Genomic DNA, 20,131 nt, shown 5'->3' on the forward strand with positions numbered 1-20,131 from the left:
GCTCCAGAGGCCTTTCCCATTGTGCGTCCATATGTCCATGTTTAAAGGGAAGAGGACAATGGCCTAGGAAGTCTCTGATGGGGCTTTAAACTTGTCACATTACTGCAATTTTGGTGTGAGCCATGTAGCCCATTCCTCTTCCCTTCCCTGCCTGATGTTGATTTGCAAAGAGCACATCTGGCACTGGAAATTATTTATCTGGCCATGGTGAGAGGGTGCGGTTTCTAAAAATATTCACACAGTCAGTCGGCCGAAGGAATGAGTGCGATGCGATGTGCCGCTTCGGGTTGCGTTCCATCCTGTGTGGAAGTATGTACTAAAATAGCACCCAATATAGCATTAATTTGCAATTAATAAAAACGGGCCAGATTCACATCCCACTCTCTGGGAGAATGGAATGCTGACAATTCCCATAGAAGGCTCCTGTAAAAAATGCCTCCCCAAGAGGAGAGGGCCAGGTGCCCAGGTCAGCTGACCCTCTCTAAGAGGGCTGGGAATCTGCTGAGTTCCCAGGGCTCAGGGTAGAGGGGCAGAGGGGAGATGGCCTGGTGTCCCTGGTGACAATGGCAGCAAGCCTGCTGTAGATAGAAAAAACAGCTTTGAATGGCCAGAGACAAGATGAAATAGAAATCTCTGCAGCTTAATAAGACTGAGGCTTGGGATCATGGGCCTCTGTACTTTGATTAGATGAGATGAGTGTGAGAACTTTGCCTTCGTGCGTTAATCAGCTCATCTGTTCATTTATCCATTGTGTGTGCATGTGTGTGTATGTGAGGGACATATGTATCTCTATATGCCTGCCTACATTCATTTGTCTATTCATCCAGCAACTGAATATCTACTACAGACAATATTTATTTAATCACAAAATATTACCAAGTATCAAATAGCATGTAATTATTCCTAGACTGGGTGTTGGGAATTTTATACTGAGTCAGATGGCCAGGTACCTCATCTTAGAACTCAGAATCTGACAATTGTTGAACTAACAGTGATAAAGAGCCTCCAAGAGGACTCAGAAGTTTAAAAAAAAAAAAAAAAAAGATAAGGTACTTTCCCTTGTGGACTTGGAATTCCAGCTAGGGCTGAAAGCACTAAACTAAGAAATACATGATAAAATTATGTGGTGAAGGAGATCTGGGCAGAGTGGGGATGGAGCATGGCAGTGCTGTTCCAGCTGGTGGCGCTGTTCCAGCTGATTGGTCAGGGAAGGCCTGTTTGCATTGTACTAGAGCTCCTCAAATCCACCGAGCTCTCACATAGGTTCCTTCTGTGTGAAACGCCCTTTCCACTCTTTGCCCCCATCCTTTGGGGCTCTTCTTCCAGGAAGTCTTCCTTGTCCCTTGGCAAGTCCAGTGCCCCCATGCCATGGGTTATAGATGTGCAGAACAGAAAGAAGTATGTCTATCCAGTCTGATGGACCAGAAAGCCCTTGTGGAGGAAGTAGTGACAGAATGGTTGAAGTCTGGGGAAGAGTTTGATGGAAAGGACGATGATAACCGTCTTTCTGGAGGAAGGACCACAAGTTCAGGAAAGGGCATGGAGGTTCCCCCATAGCTCATGATAAATGTGGCTGCTTCCAGACCTCTGCCTATTCCACTCAAATTCTTCCCTTTACTGCCACCCCCAGATTGTCCTCTTCCTGGGAGAGGTCACCTGAGGGTCCTTTGGTCCTCTCTCACTTTGAATGCAGTTGGCCCACAGACAGATTTCCCTAGGAGAGAAAGTCTGTAAGTGCTGATTGTGGTCGATGGCCAGGCTGAGTGCATTGCTGCGGCCAGAGCAGCCATGTAGGATGCTGGAGTTGTGTGTGCAGTTAAGTGGCACGGGTTGTGCATTAGTGTCCCTTGTGAGGCTGCATGTGTCATACCCTCTGTTAGCTTCTCCAGCTTGTGCGTGGCTGGTCATTTCTGGTCTCAAGAGGCTGTGTGAGCTTAGATCTGAAGATGAAAGTCAGCCCCTTTCCTGCTCTTTGTTCCACTTCCCACCTTCCTTCCCAGCTGAACGGGGCTGAGGCCATCCTGGGTAAAACTGCAGTAACTAACTCCACAGCCAGAAAGGAGCGATGGAGTGTGTCTTCCTGCTTGGAATCGCTATCTTCCCTGAGTCTCAGAAAGCCCATTCCCTGTGAACAATAACATCCCTTGATGTGGGGCTTAACAGCCAGTCAGGATGGCTCTACACAGGCTGATAGGCAAGCCACTTTACCAGCTGGTGCCTCAGTTTCCTCATCTGCCAAGAGAGAATAATGATGAAACCTTTCTCCTAGGACTATTATGAGAACTTCATACATCAGTTTATCTAGGGCTCCCAGATCAGTGTCTGGCTTCTAATGTTGCTGCTACAGTTGTTAGAGTCTTAGATTACTCTGAATCTGACCTTGATTTTTACAACACTGGTTAGTGCTATTCCAAATTTATTTCCTAGTAAAGGCAACTGAGACTCCAAAATGTGAAATCATAGAAGCTTTATTATTGAAGGCCTGCCATATGCCAAGCATAGGCTAAGCACTTGCCATGTGTCTGTTCCTTTGGGTTCTCAGCATTCCTTTTGGATAGATTACAGTGTCACCATCATCCACAATTTACAGATAAGGAGACCCAGCCTCAGGAGGGCTGATGTGCAAGTGAGTTCCCTGGGGACTCTTGTTAAAAATGCAGATTCCCTTCTAGTGGGCCTGAAGCAGAGCCCAAGAGTCTTTTTAAAGACACTCTAGAGTGATGCTGATGATGCTGGCCCAGGGACCAGACAGGAGTTGAGTAGGACCAATTAACATGCCTCCAGTTAGAACTGGGGTAGGATTGGAACTCAAGTACTTAAGCCCTACATGCCCTGTTTCCATCCTGTGATGAAACCACTCATATGTTTCATCCACAGGTGACATTACTGTCTTAACTCTGTAATCGGCTTCTAGGGCTTTCAGTTCTGAGTTTGCCTGTCAGTGTCATGGAGGTGACTGTAATTTATAATCTCCACTCCTTTGAACAACTTTCTAAATAAGAGTTCTGAGTCCATTTTGTAGATGGGCAAGTTGAGTGACCTGTCCCAGTTATTACCTGGTAAGGACAAGGTCAAGTTTGACCCAGGTTCTCATGACTCCGAAGGCTCTGATCTGTGAGTACATGGTGCTTCCTCCCAGACACTGCAAAGGACTGTTAGAAATTCCCACTTATCATTCTTATCACCAGCTTCCTTTTTAAGTAGTTAAAATCAACAAGCTGATTCTTCCTTTTTCAACAGGTGAGGTCATTATTCACAGTGGCCCTGGGGTTAATCCTTTTTTTATGGTGGCAAAATATTTGTAATGTAACCTAAAACCTACAGTACTTGGGGTACTTGGATGTCTAGCACAGAGGCAGGGGGCATCCTCAGTGTTATGGAAACATCCCAGTACCCATCCATAGACCTCTCTCCCCTTTCACACCTGGATTTTTCTTCATGCCCATTGCGTTCTTGCCCCCCAGCCCCAGCCCCTGGCAACCACCACCACTCTACTCTGTCTATATGAATTTGTCTACTCTAGGGACTGCATATAAATAGAATCAGGCAATGAGTGTCTTTTTGTGCCTGGCTTATTTCACTTTGCACGTGTCTTCAGGGTTCACCTGCGTTGAAGAGGGGTTAATCCCTCTGACATGTGAGTGAACACTTCCTAATTTATCTTTTTAACTCTCATTTTTACTTAGCAGGGCACACATCTAGGATTGGTCCAGATTAAAGACATGAGTCTTGCCTTCTCTGATGCCTTTTCAGAGCCAAGGCTGAACTGCAGAGCTCAGTGTAGGGATGGAGTGTGATCTTGATCCAACATGAGGCAGGACTGGACAGTTCAGCACCAGCCAAAACCAGCAGCGAGGTCCCTTTCTCCAAAGCTTTAACAGTGTGTCAGCAAAGAGCTACTCTAAAATCAAAGCTGGAGGATCACCTGGAAACACAGCCAATGCTCTGTTATAGAGAGACTGGACAGCTGGGGAGACCCTGGGTGTTGGGCTTTTCTTCATGATCTTCAGGACAACTTAGGACCTTGAACCTTCAGTAACTTCATTTCCAGAGCAGAATACAGGATTGCCATTATTCAGGTCTCTTTCATATGGAGATCAATTCTAAGATGTGATGGTTTTTTTTGGCTGTTTAAATTTGACATTTCACACATTTCCATTTTTTCTCACATTCTTCATGGATTTTGCTTGTTCTTAGGCTGTTTGACGTGGTATTTTTATTTAGTTCAGGTCACTTTCTGCAGTGGTATTTATTTGGAAAGGAAGGTAGTACTATGCATAGAAGATAAGCTCAAGTAAAGACAATAGAAACCAAATAGCGTTATTAAATTCTAGCTTGATGTTAGTTTTCTGGCACCAGCTGTGAGCCCAAGGCCCGTTCTTGTTGATAAGTGTGGAGATGATAAGTTAGACCGTTTTAGCTCACCCAAGGTCACCTTCCTGAATCATTTCAAAGGACTGAAAGAAAATCCAGAAAAGAATGAATTCTTCATTTTGTGACTCAAATTAATTTACTTTCAGGACTCTTTGTTAAACTTCTGTGTTCCTTCCCTATTGACAGTCCCTGGCGTTGGGATAAAGGTGTCTCAAGTATCATGAAATACATTACATACCAGTTACTGTCACATCCATTTTATGTACTTCTTAATCTTCACCATGGAACTGCAGGAGGTGATTCTCACCCCAATTTTACAGATGAGAAAACTGTAGATTCTGAGTGAGTTCATAGCCAGTGGCATCACCTCACATAGCGATAGTTGATATAAGCGCCATGCTTATAAAATCCTAGAGCTGAAGTCCTTTTGAATGGCTCAGGGTCTGAGAATGCTGTGTGTGTTGATTAATATTGCCTTTCCATTCAAGTGCCAAGAACATGGGCTAATCTAGATTTCTATTCATCTTGTGTCCGCGGCAGTGACAGTTTTACAGGGAGAGGCTGCTGAACATCAGTCTGCGGGGATGGGAGTGGGCGGTAACATAAACACATCCGAATGGCTGCACAGCAATCAGAGATGCGCAGCCTGGGTGAGAGCTCCTGGGGTGCGGGTGTGCTCATACATGCTCCAGCTCCGAACCCCAGACAGCACCGACGCTGCTAAGCGTGTATCTCCCTGTGCTGTGGTTGAGCTGTGCGGGGTGGCTGCAGCCAGAGGGAGGCTCAAGTCTCTACAGCTGCAGCCATCCCATTCCTTTTCTGATTGACAGGGCACACTTCATAAAGCTTCCCACCAACTTCCTGCGAGCAAGTCAGGGGCCTTGATAAGCAAGGAGAATTCAGAGCAATTAAGTGCAATCTGAGCCCCAAGAATGCCTTTTTCTGAGGGTGGTTGTGCACCAGCTGCTTTCAATGACATTCCATTCATTCAAGTATGACTTTTACAAAAATAGGCTCATTCTAGGGCCTTCATTCAAAACGGCCTCTGCAGCATTCAGCTTGAGCTGCTCACTGGGCATGTCGATCACCCAGCTCATTGCTAACCCTCCAATGGAAATTGGGTTGGGAAGGGCAGAACACAGTGGGGTCAGCTTGCAAGGCTGGCTGAGACTGAGACCATCTGAAATTTGGAGATTCTCCCAGGGTAGTGAGGCAACGGGGCTTGCAGTGTGGGAGGGGCATGGCACATTGCTGCCCACTTAACATGTCTTCAGATGCCTAGCTCCCTACACCTGTCTCCTGTGTAAGTGGAGATTTTTAAAGAAAACTTATTTTTATTTTATGTGTATGAGTGTTTTGCATGCATGTACGTGTACCCATGTTATGAAATGCTCATGGGAGCTAGAAGAGGGCATCAGATCCCCCTGGAACTGGAGTCATAGACAGTTGTTAGCCCTCATGTGGGTGTTGGGAACTGAACCTGGGTCCTCTGCAAGAGCAGCCAGGGCTCTAAACTGCTGAGCATCTCTCCAGCCCCTTAAGTGGAGTTTTAAAAAAATTGTGGTAAAATAGCCATAACATAAAATGACGATTTTTTTGAACATTTATAAAATTTAAATTTATTCTTAATTTTTAAATTAGCATACAAAGTATTAGGAGTCATGACATTTGGTATAAAATACATTCATATTTTTATATAAATACAGGTTTTGATAGGATTAGATTAGAGAATGCAACAGTGCTAGGTAATTGGAAATTGTTCAGTAAGTAGTAATTAGGTTTACTATTATTATTTTGTATTACCTACTAATATCTTATGCTTGTCAAATATAATGCCTGTTTTGGTGACAGGTATTTCTTGGTGAGGGGCAGGTGCTAAGCAGGGGATGATAGAATGATGAGGGCACATGTGGAGCCTGTCACAGGGGGCTCAGTTTGGTAGAGAACACAGATATGTATATATATAGTGTGCAGATGTGTATGTGCTCATATGTATGTATATACTATATACAGATACATTATATATATCATCTATCTATTCACCTACCTACCTATCATCTGTCTTTCATCTATCTAACAGTGTTGCTCTATAGGATAATATATAAACCCATTCAAGAAACCAAAGAAGGGAGTAAGTCCAGCAGTGTGCAATACAATGAGAGCAAGCATAGGTAAGACTTTTACACAGAATTTGCAGGTTAGGAAACACTAGGCATTCTGAATTTGAGGTCCTGCCTCAAAATAGCAAGTGAAAAAAAGGCTAAGGCCTTGGGTTTCAGCCTCAGCACTATACAGGGGAAAAATAAAGAGATAAGGGTTGGAAGATGTAGCTCAGCCTAGCATGCTGCCTAACATGCACTAGGTCCTAGGTTCAACCCCCTCAGTATAGCAAAAACAAAACAGTCACTTTCTCTTACCTGAGATTTTACATTCCATGATTTTATTTACCCACTATGAACCAAACATACTATATTGGAAGATCCCAGAAACAATTTATGTGTTTTAAAATGTATACCATTCTGAGTGACATAACAGTTTTATACCACCTCGGTCTGTCCTACTGGGAAGTGAATCATCCCTGGGTCCATTGTATCCACCTTGTGTATCCCACCTAGCAGTCACTTACTAGCTGTCTTACTTACCAGAATGACATCTGTTCAAGTGAGCTTATTTTATTTAATCATGACAGTTGTAAGAATAATATTGATGCCCATTAATTTTATTGTAGTATATTATTATAATTGGTCTGTTCTATTATTATAATAAAACAGAACAATGATAAGAGATAAGCAAAAATAATATTATTGCTAATCTCTTATAGTTTGGGGGTTATAAATTAAACTTAGACATGTATATATAGAAAAAAAAATAGCATATGCAAGGTTTGGTACTCTCCAAGGTTTTAGGCATCCTTTTGTGACTTAAAACATCCTCCTCAGATAAAGGGAGTCTACCATGTACTTTAATGCTTGTCAGAAACATTAAGTTGGTGATTTTTGTGGAAGCTGTTATTGGGGTATTGTGGTTTGAATGTGAAATATCCCCCACAGACTCATGTATTGAACAGGGTCTCCAGCTAATGGTGCTGTTGAAACTTGCTGGAGGAAGTGGGTCACTAGGGGTGGGTCTTGAAGTTTTTGGTCCAGCCCTACTTCCTGTATGCTTTCTTTTTCCTGAATGAGGACACAGTGTGAAGAGCCACCTCAGGCTCCTGCCCGGTGCTTCCCTTGCCGTGATGGACTCTATCTTCTGAATTGATAAGCCAAAATAAGCCCTGTCTCTTTGAAGTTGCTTCTTGGCAGGTGTTTGGTCACAGCAACAATGAAAGTAACAAATACACATGACAAGTCTCAATTAAAGCTTAAAATAGAGAGGCCGTACAAACACAGTTTTACACAATAGAGCATGCACTGTGAAGTACGGCAGAGCTGGTATTGGGTGTTGTGGACTGCAGTGGGAAACACTAGTTCTTTGATGCAGACTCAGGACTGGGGAGACAGTGGTGACCCTGGCGGCCTCATCTGCTGTGGGTGATGTGAATCAGTTTGATGACGCTAGCAATTTAACTGCAACGTATCTTGTGTATCTTGCTTCTCTGTAGATTGCTGACTTTGGGCTTTCCAACCTGTACCAGAAGGACAAGTTTCTGCAAACATTTTGCGGGAGCCCACTGTATGCATCTCCTGAGATTGTCAATGGGAGGCCTTACCGAGGGCCAGAGGTGAGCAGACTGCTGGTGTTGGGGGCTGGGGAGCTGCAGGGAGAAGGAGGGAGGCAAGAACTAGGTCTTAGAATTTTTCTAAACGCCCCAAAAACCAAACAGAGAAAACTTGCTTTTGCGTGATTTATAAGGGCATTCATATACAGACCTGGGAGAAATTTTAGAAAGTCTTAGAAAAGCCTAAAAGAGGAAATAAAGATGCCTGCAAGTTCCCCACCATGGGATAGCCACTTATAGTTTTTGTGACTTTTCTTTTAGGCTTTTTTTCCCCCCAAGGTAGTTCTCTACATTTCAGAAATAATCAAGATCATCTAAAACTAAATCAAGATCAAGTTAATAAAGGGCAAGCTGTACATACTATGACACACATAGACGTGTGCATGTCTGCCTTTTTAAAATTTAAACTTATGTGGTGACCTCTTCCAAATTCATTGTTAAAAGTATGATTTGGGGAGCTGGAGAGCTGGCTCAGCAAAGAGAGCCATCTGCTCTTTCAGAGGAACTGGGTCTGGTTTCCAGCACCGACATGACAACTGACTACTGTTTGTAACTCCAGTTCCAGGGGATCTGATACCCTCCTCTGGTCTCCATAGACATTGCGTGCATGTGGTACTCTTACATACATGCAGATAAAACATATACATAAAATAAACCAAAAAAATTTTTTAAAATATAATTTGTAATGACCACATACTATCTTGCTTTATGCATATACTGCAATATATTTAATAATGTCCCTGGCTTTAGACATTTAATTATTCTCTAGTATAGCAAAACAAACAGAATAAAGACAACCCCTCTCAATCTTTTTTGCCCCTATTTGTGACAGCATGTATATTTAAGGAACTACACTGTAATGGCCTCATCTCTTTCACAATAAGTATATTTCTTTTTTAAGAAAAATTTATTATTTTCTATTTTATGTGTATGAGTGTTTTGCCTTCCTGTATGTAAGGGCACTTGTGTCATGCAATGCCCACACAAATTAGGAGAAGGCATCAAATTCCCTAGGAACTGGAGTATTGGACGGTTGTTAGCTACCATATAACTGCTGGGAATTGAACCTGGGTCCTCTGCAAAAACAGCCAATGTTCTTAACGACTGAGCCAACTCTCCAGCCCATAAATATATTTTTTTAGGTGCCCTAGAAATCTTCTAGGGCCACCATAAGATAATGCACCTTTGAAAATGTTGTGAGTTAGTGAGTACTCACTTGCAAGAAGATGGTTCACTTTTCAGAGACGTTCATCCGCCCAGTACCCTTTAAATAGCAGCTGCTCAGTGTGTGGAAATGTTTTCTTCCAAATATTTATCTGTTTGAGAGTGTTTTGGGGGGCAGGGCTGGAGATGAAGGGAAGAATGCCAAGGTCTACTAGCAATTAAGATGAAGAGAAAGTCTTCAAAAAATAAGAATGTAAGGGAGGAGTGTAGGATTCAGTTTAGTAGATGATAAGTGCTTCTTTGATGGTCTGTGTCTGAAGTTATAAGCTGGCATCTGGTCTAACCAATAGACTTGCTATATTTGGTCACATTCATCTCCAGAAAAAAAATCAAATGAACATTTAATAACTGGGAGATGTCACAGAAAACTATGATTTCTGGCTTCTCTATAAATACTAAATGCTCCAGCAGTACTGGGCCTACATTTCTACATGGTAGTAAGGAGCCAAGGTTGCCTGCCTAAGATGGGTGGATGCACTCAGTAATTTGTTTCTGTCCCCAACATTCCACATTGCACCCCAAGTTCTTTCTTACTTTGCTCATGTTTGTTGTCTCATAATTTTGGAACCTTTAATCCCTTTGAAGAAATAAACGGAGGAACTGACTCTTGTGCTAGGAATGAAGGGCCTTGCATTCCATCTTTACCTCCATGAGTTAGGGGGCTTCTGGGGAAATGGTGGTCTCTATTCCTTTCTTGTTTGTCAAATGGGGCTGGAAATAATCAAGGCCCTACCTGTCTCACAGAATTATAATGGGGACCAACTGTGTTGCCATTGTGTCTGGCTGTGGTGGGAGCCTGTCTTCTAGGTGCTAAATTCTGTTCTTGGGGGCTCTGTGTGTAGCTGTTCATACACAGTGATGCTAGTGGTTTGGAAGCCATCTGGGAATCTGCATCCCAGCTCCTATGTGACCTGTCTTCCTGCTCTAGGTGGACAGCTGGGCCCTGGGCGTGTTGCTTTACACTCTTGTTTATGGAACGATGCCCTTCGATGGTTTTGATCACAAGAACCTCATTCGACAGATCAGCAGTGGAGAGTATCGGGAGCCCACGCAGCCCTCAGGTCTGTGTCCTGTGGAAGTGTATGTGTGTGTTGGGGGTCTTTGGGGTACAGTGCTTGGCTTATCAGCTCACACACTTTGCTTTCTGGGTCTGTAAAAAGTCTCCTGCCATCCCTTATTCCTCTTTCAGAAAAGTCCCCTTTGCAAAAACTCACTTTTTAGGATATTTTTTCCAAACTGTCCTGGGTAAAAATTTCCCAGAGCAGATGGGACAGCCCAGAAGTCCTGCTTGCCTGCTGTATAAATTTTGGCAAACCAGTTTTTCTACTATAAATTAAAACTTGGGAAAGGGTTTGTAGCATAAAAAGCCCCTCTCAGGCCAGGCAGACATGAATTCCCCTCCTGAGATGCGAAGGGCCACGAGGCTGGCCACTGCCCTGACGTTTTCACTGCCGTGTCCCTGCCTGGACTATGGTGTATTATTATTGTTCCATTATTTCTTCTTGCATAATAACCATTCCACTTGCTAAAACAAACCCAGGGGCTTAAACACCCACTGTTGTGCATATCTGCCAGCCTAGTATGTTTCTGGTCTCACTTAGGGTTCTTTCTGCACCTGCAGTGAGCCAGGAGTCTGTGACTAATTGTATGGGTTCTGGCTCTTTGAGGGGCCGTCCTATGGCCTGTCATACCAGTAGAGAGTCTGGATCTCTTTACCTGGCAGCTTGGAAGAAGGAGAAGAGACTGACAGACATTCCTGTTGACTAGGTGGGAACTGGATTGCGTTGCCTTTGGTATGTTCTTTTGGTCAGAGCAACTGAGGTCATAAACATCATCTCTTCATGGAAAAGCATTATGTATATACAGGAGGCCTGTATACAGGTGGCTAACATGGAACATAGTTAACATTTACATACTACTGTTTACATGTATACACAATTGATTTTTGTTCCTTCAGTCAATGAATATTGAACTAACCATTCCTTGCTTCTAGGCAATATACAGGGTTAGATTCTTATGTGTCTTAGAAGTATGATTTTTGCCTATTGATCAATACTTAACCATTTTTGTATATTTATGTTTAAAGACACCTTACTTAATATGCACTTTTGATCTGTTAACCTCAAACTCAGCAGCCAACAGCACTTTTGTTTCTCTCTGAACAAAGTTCATCTAACACGTTTTCTCCTGAAGGCATGTCCTGTCTTCCGTGCACTTGAGAACAGTAGACAACACTTCTACGCTGTGTTTGGGGCCATTTTAGTGGCAGAATCCCAGCAGAGAATACAAAAATGTGAAAAACACAGTGCTAAATGGACTGAGGAAGGGCTGCTTGTTTGTAGTCTGGGAGCTGAAGCCAGACCGGCACACACACAAGCTTTGAAGCTCTGGGGTCTTCACTGCTGTGCGCATTCAAGATGCCCACCAAAGTGCTATGGGCATCAATTTGGGATTTGCAAACAAGTTTTACTGTGTAGGTAAATTGACAAATAGAAGACTGAGGACTGACACGGATGGGTGGATGATAGAGGCATATAGAGACCCCCCCCCCAATCAGTCAGGCTGAGCTTTTCGTTTGGAGCAATTTCAGGATGACTTTCATGATGGTCTTTTATTGCTTTGCTAGCTAACTGGTACCAGTGAACTCCTGGCACATTGCAGGAGCTCAGGAAATTCTTACTGAATGATTGATCATCCTGTTCCTCTTCAGGGGTACGGCTCACCCCACTAGGCCCCTGGCAGCTCTCATCAGCTATTGGGAGTGGCTGAGGGGAAGAGGCCGCCTCCCAGGATATAACCCCAGGTGGCGGGACACAGTGTGATCCTAAAAGTCAGTTTATCAACTCTGAGATTGGTTCCTATGCTTTCCTCAGCATCCTTGGGGCCTCTCCTCTAGGTCTCTGGTAGCAGAAATTTACAAGGGGGGATTTTTTTTTTTTTCCAGAGAGGCTGTGGGTAGCAGATACAGATCAGCTCTCAGCTCTGACAGCTTGGTAGATACCCATAGGGCTTATGTCAGATAGGATAGGAGGTGAGCTCACTGGGCGTGGCTCTCAGAACCTGGCCAAAACCTTGGGAGTGAGGCCAGCCATGGGTATGGCTGCTCTTTCTACCCAGGTGTGTCACATAAGAGCCACACCTGGCACAGAGCTCCTCTCCAGCCTCTGCCTCCAGCGCCTTTTCCAGGTGACTCTGAGTACTGTGTATTTACATGAGCCTACCTTTGGAGGGTTACTGATGAGCACCTGCATTCTGTTTTGGTGAAATGATACTAACCAAAGCAATAATGAGGTTGAATCTGAATTCTTTCCCAATTACCAGGCCTTTTGTACTTGATGAAGATCTAGGATGGCAGAGAGGCCAGTAGTTCCAGAATATTCTCTCACTTGTGGAAAAGCAGGCTAGGGCTGGGGAGATAGGTCAGTTGATAATTGCTTGCTTGCAAGCACGAAGACGAGTTCGATACCCAGAACTCACTTAGATAAGCCTGTCATGGTGGTGAGTGCTTGTAATCCCAGTGCTGGGGAGAGGTAGAAACAGATGGATCCTTGGTGCTTGCTGGCCTGCCAGTCTGGCCTTCTCGGTGAGCTCTAGGCCAGTGAGGCACCCTGTCTTTAAAAGAAAAAGATAGATGGTGCCTGAGGACGTCTGAAGTTGTTCTCTGGCCTCCACATGCACACACACACATATACCTACACACACATAAACGTGTACACACAATAAGAAAAAAGGCAGGCCACCCGGATGGGCTGGCTCAGTGGGCTATGGTTCTGAGCCTTGGTTATGCTTTCGTTGTAGAGTCTAAAGGGCTTTGACTCCCTGTGTCAGTATGAGGGTAGAGCAGGACTCCAAATGGATTTTTCTCCCTGAAGTGAGTGCATCTCTTTAGCCACTCCTGAAGAGTCACCCTGCCACTGCATCAAAAGAACCCACACATAACCTGTCTCTTTGTCTCTCACCTATAGATGCTCGAGGGCTCATTCGGTGGATGCTGATGGTGAACCCCGATCGCCGGGCCACCATTGAGGACATTGCCAACCACTGGTGGGTGAACTGGGGCTACAAGAGCAGTGTCTGCGACTGTGACACCCTGCCCGACTCTGAGTCCCCACTCTTGGCGCGGATCATTGACTGGCACCACCGGTCCACGGGGCTGCAGGTTGAGGCTGAAGCCAAGATGAAGGGTCTAGCCAAACCCGGAGCATCAGAGGTCGTGCTGGAACGGCAGCGGTCACTGAAGAAGTCCAAGAAAGAAAATGACTTTCCCCAGTCTGGCCAGGACTCAGTGCCTGAAAGCCCATCCAAGTTGAGTTCCAAGAGGCCCAAGGGCATCCTAAAGAAGCGAGGCAACAGCGAACATCGCTCCCACAGCACTGGCTTCATTGAAGGCATCGTGGGACCTACCTTACCATCTCCTTTCAAAATGGAGCAGGATTTGTGTCGGACTGGCATCCCCGTCCCCAGCTCCCCTGAGGCAGACATGCCAGGGAAGCTCAGCCCCAAACAGTCGGCCACAATGCCCAAAAAAGGTATCTTGAAAAAGACGCAACAGAGAGAATCTGGTTACTATTCATCCCCAGAGCGCAGTGAGTCTTCAGAACTGCTGGATAGTAATGATGTGATGGGCAGTGGCCTCCCTTCCCCCAGCCCCCTGGACCCAGCCAGGGGGGCTTCCCACAGCCTGTCCTGCCGGAGGAAGGGCATCTTGAAACACAGCAGCAAGTACTCTGAGGGTGCCACAGACCCTGTCCTCGCCAGTCCCGAAATACCCACACTGGAATCCTTGTCAGTGCCTGGAGTCCCCTCCGACGGCCTCTCCCGGAGTTATAGCCGTCCCTCCAGTGTCATCAGTGACGACAGTGTCCTGTCTAGTGACTCCTTTGACTTGTTAGATCTGCAGGAAAATCGCCCAGCCCACCAGCGTATCCGTAGTTGTGTCTCTGCTGAAAACTTCCTCCAGCTTCAAGACTTTGAGGGGTTGCACAACCGGCCCCGGCCCCAGTACCTGAAGCGGTGCCGGAACCGGCAGGCAGACAGCAGCTTTTCCCTCCTCGCCGATATGGATGACGTGACTCAGGTGTATAAGAAAGCGCTGGAGATCTGCAGCAAGCTCAACTAGTCCTCCAGGGCCCAGAGGAAGGGATGGGTGGGCCAGTGGGGAACAGGACTTGTGCTGACAGGCTGGTTACCCCTTTGCTAGCCATGACAATGAACTGGAGAAGGCTTAGCGCTGGCTGGCCTGACCAGGTTTACAGCCTTGAGCCAGCACCTGAGAAAGAGAGAAGTGGCTCTCTGCCAACTCTGCCAACTACCAGTCAGAATGTGGGTCCTAATTGGCATCCCCATATAGCATCTCACCAAGGACCAGCTATCCAGGGAAGGTGGTGTTGGCCAGCACTTAGTGGGGGGGGCATTAGGAAGAGGGGTTGTTTCCTTAGAAGTCGTTCAGACACTACTGGGGGGGGCAAGAGGGACTGAGACCATCTGCTTTAGATGAATACAAAGACCTTCCTCTTCATTAGCAAGCCTGGGCTGACTACACAGGCTAGCAAGATTTCAGCAATCTGAGCTTGAATCAGTGATGGATTGATGTCTGTACTGTGTGCTATTTGAGTAGCCCAGGCATCAGAGAGTGCTGTGATTGAATACTAATGGCTGCTGTGGAAACAGGAATGAAGGCAGTAATACTCATGCCACTGGTTAGTGGTCATCCTTGACCTGTCAGAACCCTGGGAATTAGGTTAAGGCATCCTGTGGTGTCTGTGTGAACTCTTTCATGCCTCATGGTGGCATGTGTTAATGGGAAGCAGGGAGATTTGGTCAGAGAGAGAATGCTTTGCACTCTGCTAAGGAAACAGTCAGGTCATGGTAAATTTCTGTCTCCTGACTACCTGCCTCTTTCCTGATGTCTGCCTTGTTCTTTAGCATAACCCTTTGAAAGTGAACAAGGAAGGAGAGGGCAGTGTCAGAGGCCATGGCTGTGGTGTGTGATAGAGCACAGGACCCCTGTGGTCTTTGCAGAGCTGAGTGGAGGGTGAAACATACCAGCACAGGGCAACTTGTTACTTTCTTCAATGTCTCAATGTTAACTGGAACATTGCCTCTTGAGTTGTCACCTGCATGGGTGCTTTAATGGGATGTAATGCTGTCAACAGTTTCCAGGGGCTTACTCTCAGCCATTGCCCTGTTCACCACGAATGCTTTCCTGTCGACGAGGGTGAGGTCTGGTGGGAGATGAGTTTGCTTCTAGGGAGAGAGTTCATGTCTAGGTGGGATGTTCGGATGAGGAAAGTCAAGTCTGCCAGAAGGTGTTTTTCCTCAAAACCTAAGTATTCTGTCTCACGTTTTTGAACTCTGACATGAACTTTTGTGCTTTGGGGAGAAAGCAAATCCCATCCATCCATGGAACAAGGTGTGGAGAGAACAGAGTGGGTTGGGGAGGAAGCTTAGTGTGGAACATTTCCTCAGGAGCCTTCCAGATGGTTCTGGAGGTGGCAGAAAAGAGGTGTGACAGGATTCTTAAAAATGTTCAAGCTGGTTATCTAATCTCCAAATGCTCTGATTCCAGATGATGTCATTTCCATAGTGAGCACCCCAAGGATCCTGGGGGTTGACATGAATGGTCTTTCTGGGATGACCTTGGAATCCACTGGCTTGGGCAGATCAGAATCTTTTTTTTCCAAGGTGGCCACCTTTTGATAACCCCTTAGGGAGAGAGGAAGACATGTCATGGGATGTCTAAGGAGAAACAGGATTTGTTACAGTACTGAGAACAGTCACTAGGAAGATGTTACCCTTGCTTAAAGGAGACCGATCTGTGCCCCCCCATGCTTCTGGCTCTGGCGTTTTGGCCTGTGCCTTCCTTTGGGTTGAGCTGAGCAGGGTATTGTGGGAAGCTGCTTAGTTTCCTTTTTTTCAATTCCATCTCCTTCCTGAACTCCAGTAGCTGCTAAAAGGGAGAAAAACTTATAAATAGAAACCTGTGTTTGGGGGTGTGTGGGGTGCATGGAGGGTAGCCTGTAACCTCGGACCCCTCCCCCCATCTCCTTGCCTCCAATGCAGCCTTTTGTGAACAGCTCCTCTTGCCACATTGCTGGCCTCGGATATACCAGCCACCTACTGGTTGATGAGAATTTTTCCTTTTGCCTGGGGATTGTGTCTTCTTAATATTTCCCATCATTCTAATCTTTGAGTAAAAGTGACTCCATTAAGGAAAACCATCTTACTCCCCTTTCCCTCCTCCCAGTCACCAGTATGTTCTCTTCTGTCAGTACGTTCAAAGACAGTGGGTTTCAGAAGAAAAAAAATGTCTTATGCTCAGAGAAGAGACTCAGAATCTAGTCCCGGTCTGCCAGAAGATCTGGTAGTTTCAGCACTTCCTTGTTTCCAGGGCTGTTTCCCTGTCCGTGAAGGCTGGAGAGGTGGATGGGTTGGTCTGCCAAGGGTATGCTCAGTTCTGGCATTCTGACATCTCTTGCTTCTAGAAGAGATGCCGACTATCCCTTTTAGGAACAACTTAGAGCAGAGGGGAAAGCCGTTAAAAGCAGCTTCCCACTTGAGCATTGTTATCCTTGCCGCCCAATCTTAGGCCAGGGAAGGTGTGCTTCATTTCCTTCGAATCCCAGGAGACACTTTGATGACCAGATGGACAGAACGGGGAGCCACTGCAGGCTCTCCTGGCCCTTTCCTTGCTTCTGGGGCCCTTTCAGCGTCTTCGTTTACACATCTGCCAAAGGGGTGGAATTACACTTCGTTTTACAGGTAAACTTCAAGGCACAATCAGCTTTCAGGAAAGTGCTTCAAGATTCTAGACTACATGACAATGCTAAATTCCCTCTGAATTTTGGTCCTGTTACCAGGTGCTCCTTTTCAAGTGAGCACTTTGCGGGGTGAAATTCAGGTGAGTTTTGCCCAGGTCTGCTGTCTTGAGTACAAATGTGAATGAATGATGGACTGACTGCTTGTTGCCAAACTGGAAATGTTCTGTAGGGATTTACTGGCATGGCGTCGTTCCTAGGAGGAAGAGAAATAATGGAGAGAGAAACTTGACTGCACATTTTTTAAAAAATCCGTATTGTGACTTTTATTTAATTTCTATTTTTTGGTAATAAAAAGTTGACTTTTTAATTTGAATTTGTCTTTTTTATTTATTGGTCTGAAAGGCATTTCAAAGGTATTATAATAATATATTGGTGTAATTTAATTGGTGCAACATGCTTTATGGCTCCAGTCAAAATTGGTTTTCACTTATGTGATTGGTTTAAGAACAACCCATTGGGGGGGGAAGGCTGGCTAACTACCCAAAGTGTTCATTTTTCATTGGGAACTAAGTTTTGTCTTTTTTCTGTTTTTATTTTTAAATTAAATAAATTGCATTGAACTGAATTGGGGCCTTGTTTCTTTATTTGATTTGTTTTTCCTTAGTCAAGCAAGTGACACATTGGGTATAGGTGACAGAAGCTTAGTCATATTGGTTTAAGCATCCAGGGAGTGTTGATTCATAATTCTCAGAGGTCTCGAGTCAGTTTTCAGGGCATTGGGACTGAGGCCTGGGGGCATGATCTGAGACAACTCTTGAGCTTGCTTGACTGCATTTCCCTGAACACTCGTGTGTGTGTGTGTGTGTGTGTGTGTGTGTGTGTGTGTGTGTGCATATGAGTACCAGAGGACAACTTCAGGTGGTGGCCTTCTTTAGCTGTTTACCTTGTTCTTTGAGGCAGAGTCTCTGGATGGTCTGGAGCTGATCAAGTAGCTAGGTTGTTGGCCAGTGAGCCTTGGGGATCTGCCTGTCTCCACCTCCCCAGCACTGGGATTACAAGCTTGCACTATGACAACTGGCATCTGCCTGTCTCCACCTGCCTAGCACTGCCTGTGGGAGCTTACACGACAGCTGGCTTTTTGGACATGTGTTCTGGGGATCAGACTCAGGTCCTCATGTTTACAGTGCAAACACTTTACCAACTAGGCTGTGTCCCCAGTCCTTTGTATTTTAACGTCAAATGGCGTCAAACTACCCTGGGACAAACGCTGGAGACTTAGGCTATGTACCTAGATGTGTTATGAGATCCAGGCAAGAAAAGTAACTTTTCCAGAGAAATTGCTATTGTACCTTTTCTGGTCCCCTGGGAGTAGCTCAGGTGTGGCCCAGCCCTGTTCTCTGTATTTCTCCTCCCTAGTTGTGACTCACCTTGCCTTGGCCCACAGCCTCCAAATCCACATTTTCTTAGTGGTACTTTCCAAAAGAAACTGATGACCAAATTCTATCAGTCTGGGCTGGAAATGTCATCAAAGGCTAACAGCTGTGCTTCTCCCCACAACCCCCCTGTGCTTCAGATTCCCCAGTGCCCTCCCCCAGGCCCCATGCATTCACTCCAGTGTCACACAAACTGTGAATCATATTGTTCAGGATCAAGATCAGTGGGTTATTTCCTATGAGGCCACAGTTGTGCCAATAACATGGCATACTGGGCTTTGCATTTTGCAGTGGTTTCTTGTGAGAACACACACCATCCTGTCCCTTTGCCTGACAACTCTTGGAAAGAATTATAGGTTGAGCAGTTCCTGGATCCTGGTCATAATATCAATGACATGAAGTCCTACCCTGGTATCAAACATTAGAGAGTCATCCTCTGAGGCAAATCCATGCAAGAAAAGTCTGGCTTTCTAAAGAAATGAGACCTTGTACCCATTTCTGATGTGTAAGAACCTCAGGTAGATTGACACATTTGGCAAATACAACTACAGGATGCCCATTTAAATCTGAAATCCAGATAAACACGAGAATAATTTCTGTCCTAGTTTCTCAATAAACATCATGACCAAAAGTAGCTTGGGGAGGAAAGGGTTTGTTTGCTCTTAGCTCCAGGTCACAATCCATCATCCAGGGAAGTCAGGGCAGGAGATCAAGCCTGAAGCAGAAACCACAGAGGAACACTGCTTCCTGGCTCAACTCACACTCTCCCTGGCTCAGGCTCAGCTAGCTTTATTAATACAGCTCAGGACCCCCTGCCTAGGGATGGTACCACCCACAGTGGGCTGGGCTTTCCTACATCAATTAGCAATCAAGAAAATGCCTCATAGACATGCCCACAGGCCAATCTTATTGAGTCAGTTCTCCAGTGTCAAGCTGTGTCAAGCTGACAGCTGAAGCTAGCTATCTAGGAGGATTTTTTTTTTTTTTTTTTTTTAGTTTAAGAATGTCTCCTGGGATATTGGGGCCATGTTTATTAGTTTTAAAAACACATTGTCTGAAATTCATACTTAGCTGGGCTTCCTGCAGTATATTTGATAGAACTTGATTGGCTTAAATTGACTTGGTTTTGGGTGTCATAGAGGTGGATGAATGGATGCTTCAAGGTGCAGCCCATCAGAGTTTAGAACATACTGGTGCCTCTCAAGTTAGATGCAGTGGAAAGAATTCCAATTCCAGTCTGAACTTGGTAATCGTGACTGAGTCCAACTGCTACTACTCTCTGGGCTTCTTTTTTCTCAATTGTTTAAATTGCTTTCTCTCTCGCTCGCTCCTCTTGCTCTTGCTCTCTCACTTTCTTGCTCTCGTGTAGGCCAGAGGACAACCTTGGGTGTTGTTTCTCGGGCACCCTTTACCTTGTTTATTTTGAGACAAGTTTTCTCACTGGCCTGAGGTTCTCCAGTTAGGCTAGGCTGCTGGTCCGTGAGCCCTCCCCAGCATTGGGATTACAAACGTGTCACCCATGCCTAGCTTTTGTTACGTGGGTTCTGGAGACTGAACTCAGGTACTCATATTTGCAAGATAAGCACTTTACCAGCTGAGCCATGTCCCCAGTCCCCAGTGGT

The 20,131-nt window shown here is 45.3% G+C and overlaps 1 protein-coding gene across 1 annotated transcript in view; it reads left to right on the plus strand.

Moving 5' to 3' along the window:
• The window catches only part of Nuak1 (NUAK family kinase 1), an 80,289-nt gene extending 62,588 nt beyond the window's left edge, over window positions 1–17,701 (plus strand). The window contains exons 5-7 of the mRNA XM_008843128.3: window positions 7,976–8,095; window positions 10,245–10,377; window positions 13,282–17,701. Of these exons, the coding sequence (XP_008841350.1) occupies window positions 7,976–8,095; window positions 10,245–10,377; window positions 13,282–14,435 (1,407 nt within the window). The 3' untranslated portion in view covers window positions 14,436–17,701. The remainder of the gene's footprint in view (window positions 1–7,975; window positions 8,096–10,244; window positions 10,378–13,281) is intronic.
• Window positions 17,702–20,131: the final 2,430 nt, after the last annotated feature.

The sequence above is a fragment of the Nannospalax galili genome, unplaced genomic scaffold (assembly GCF_000622305.1).
Source record: "Nannospalax galili isolate Female #2095 unplaced genomic scaffold, S.galili_v1.0 scaffold39, whole genome shotgun sequence".
Lineage (NCBI taxonomy): Eukaryota > Metazoa > Chordata > Mammalia > Rodentia > Spalacidae > Nannospalax > Nannospalax galili.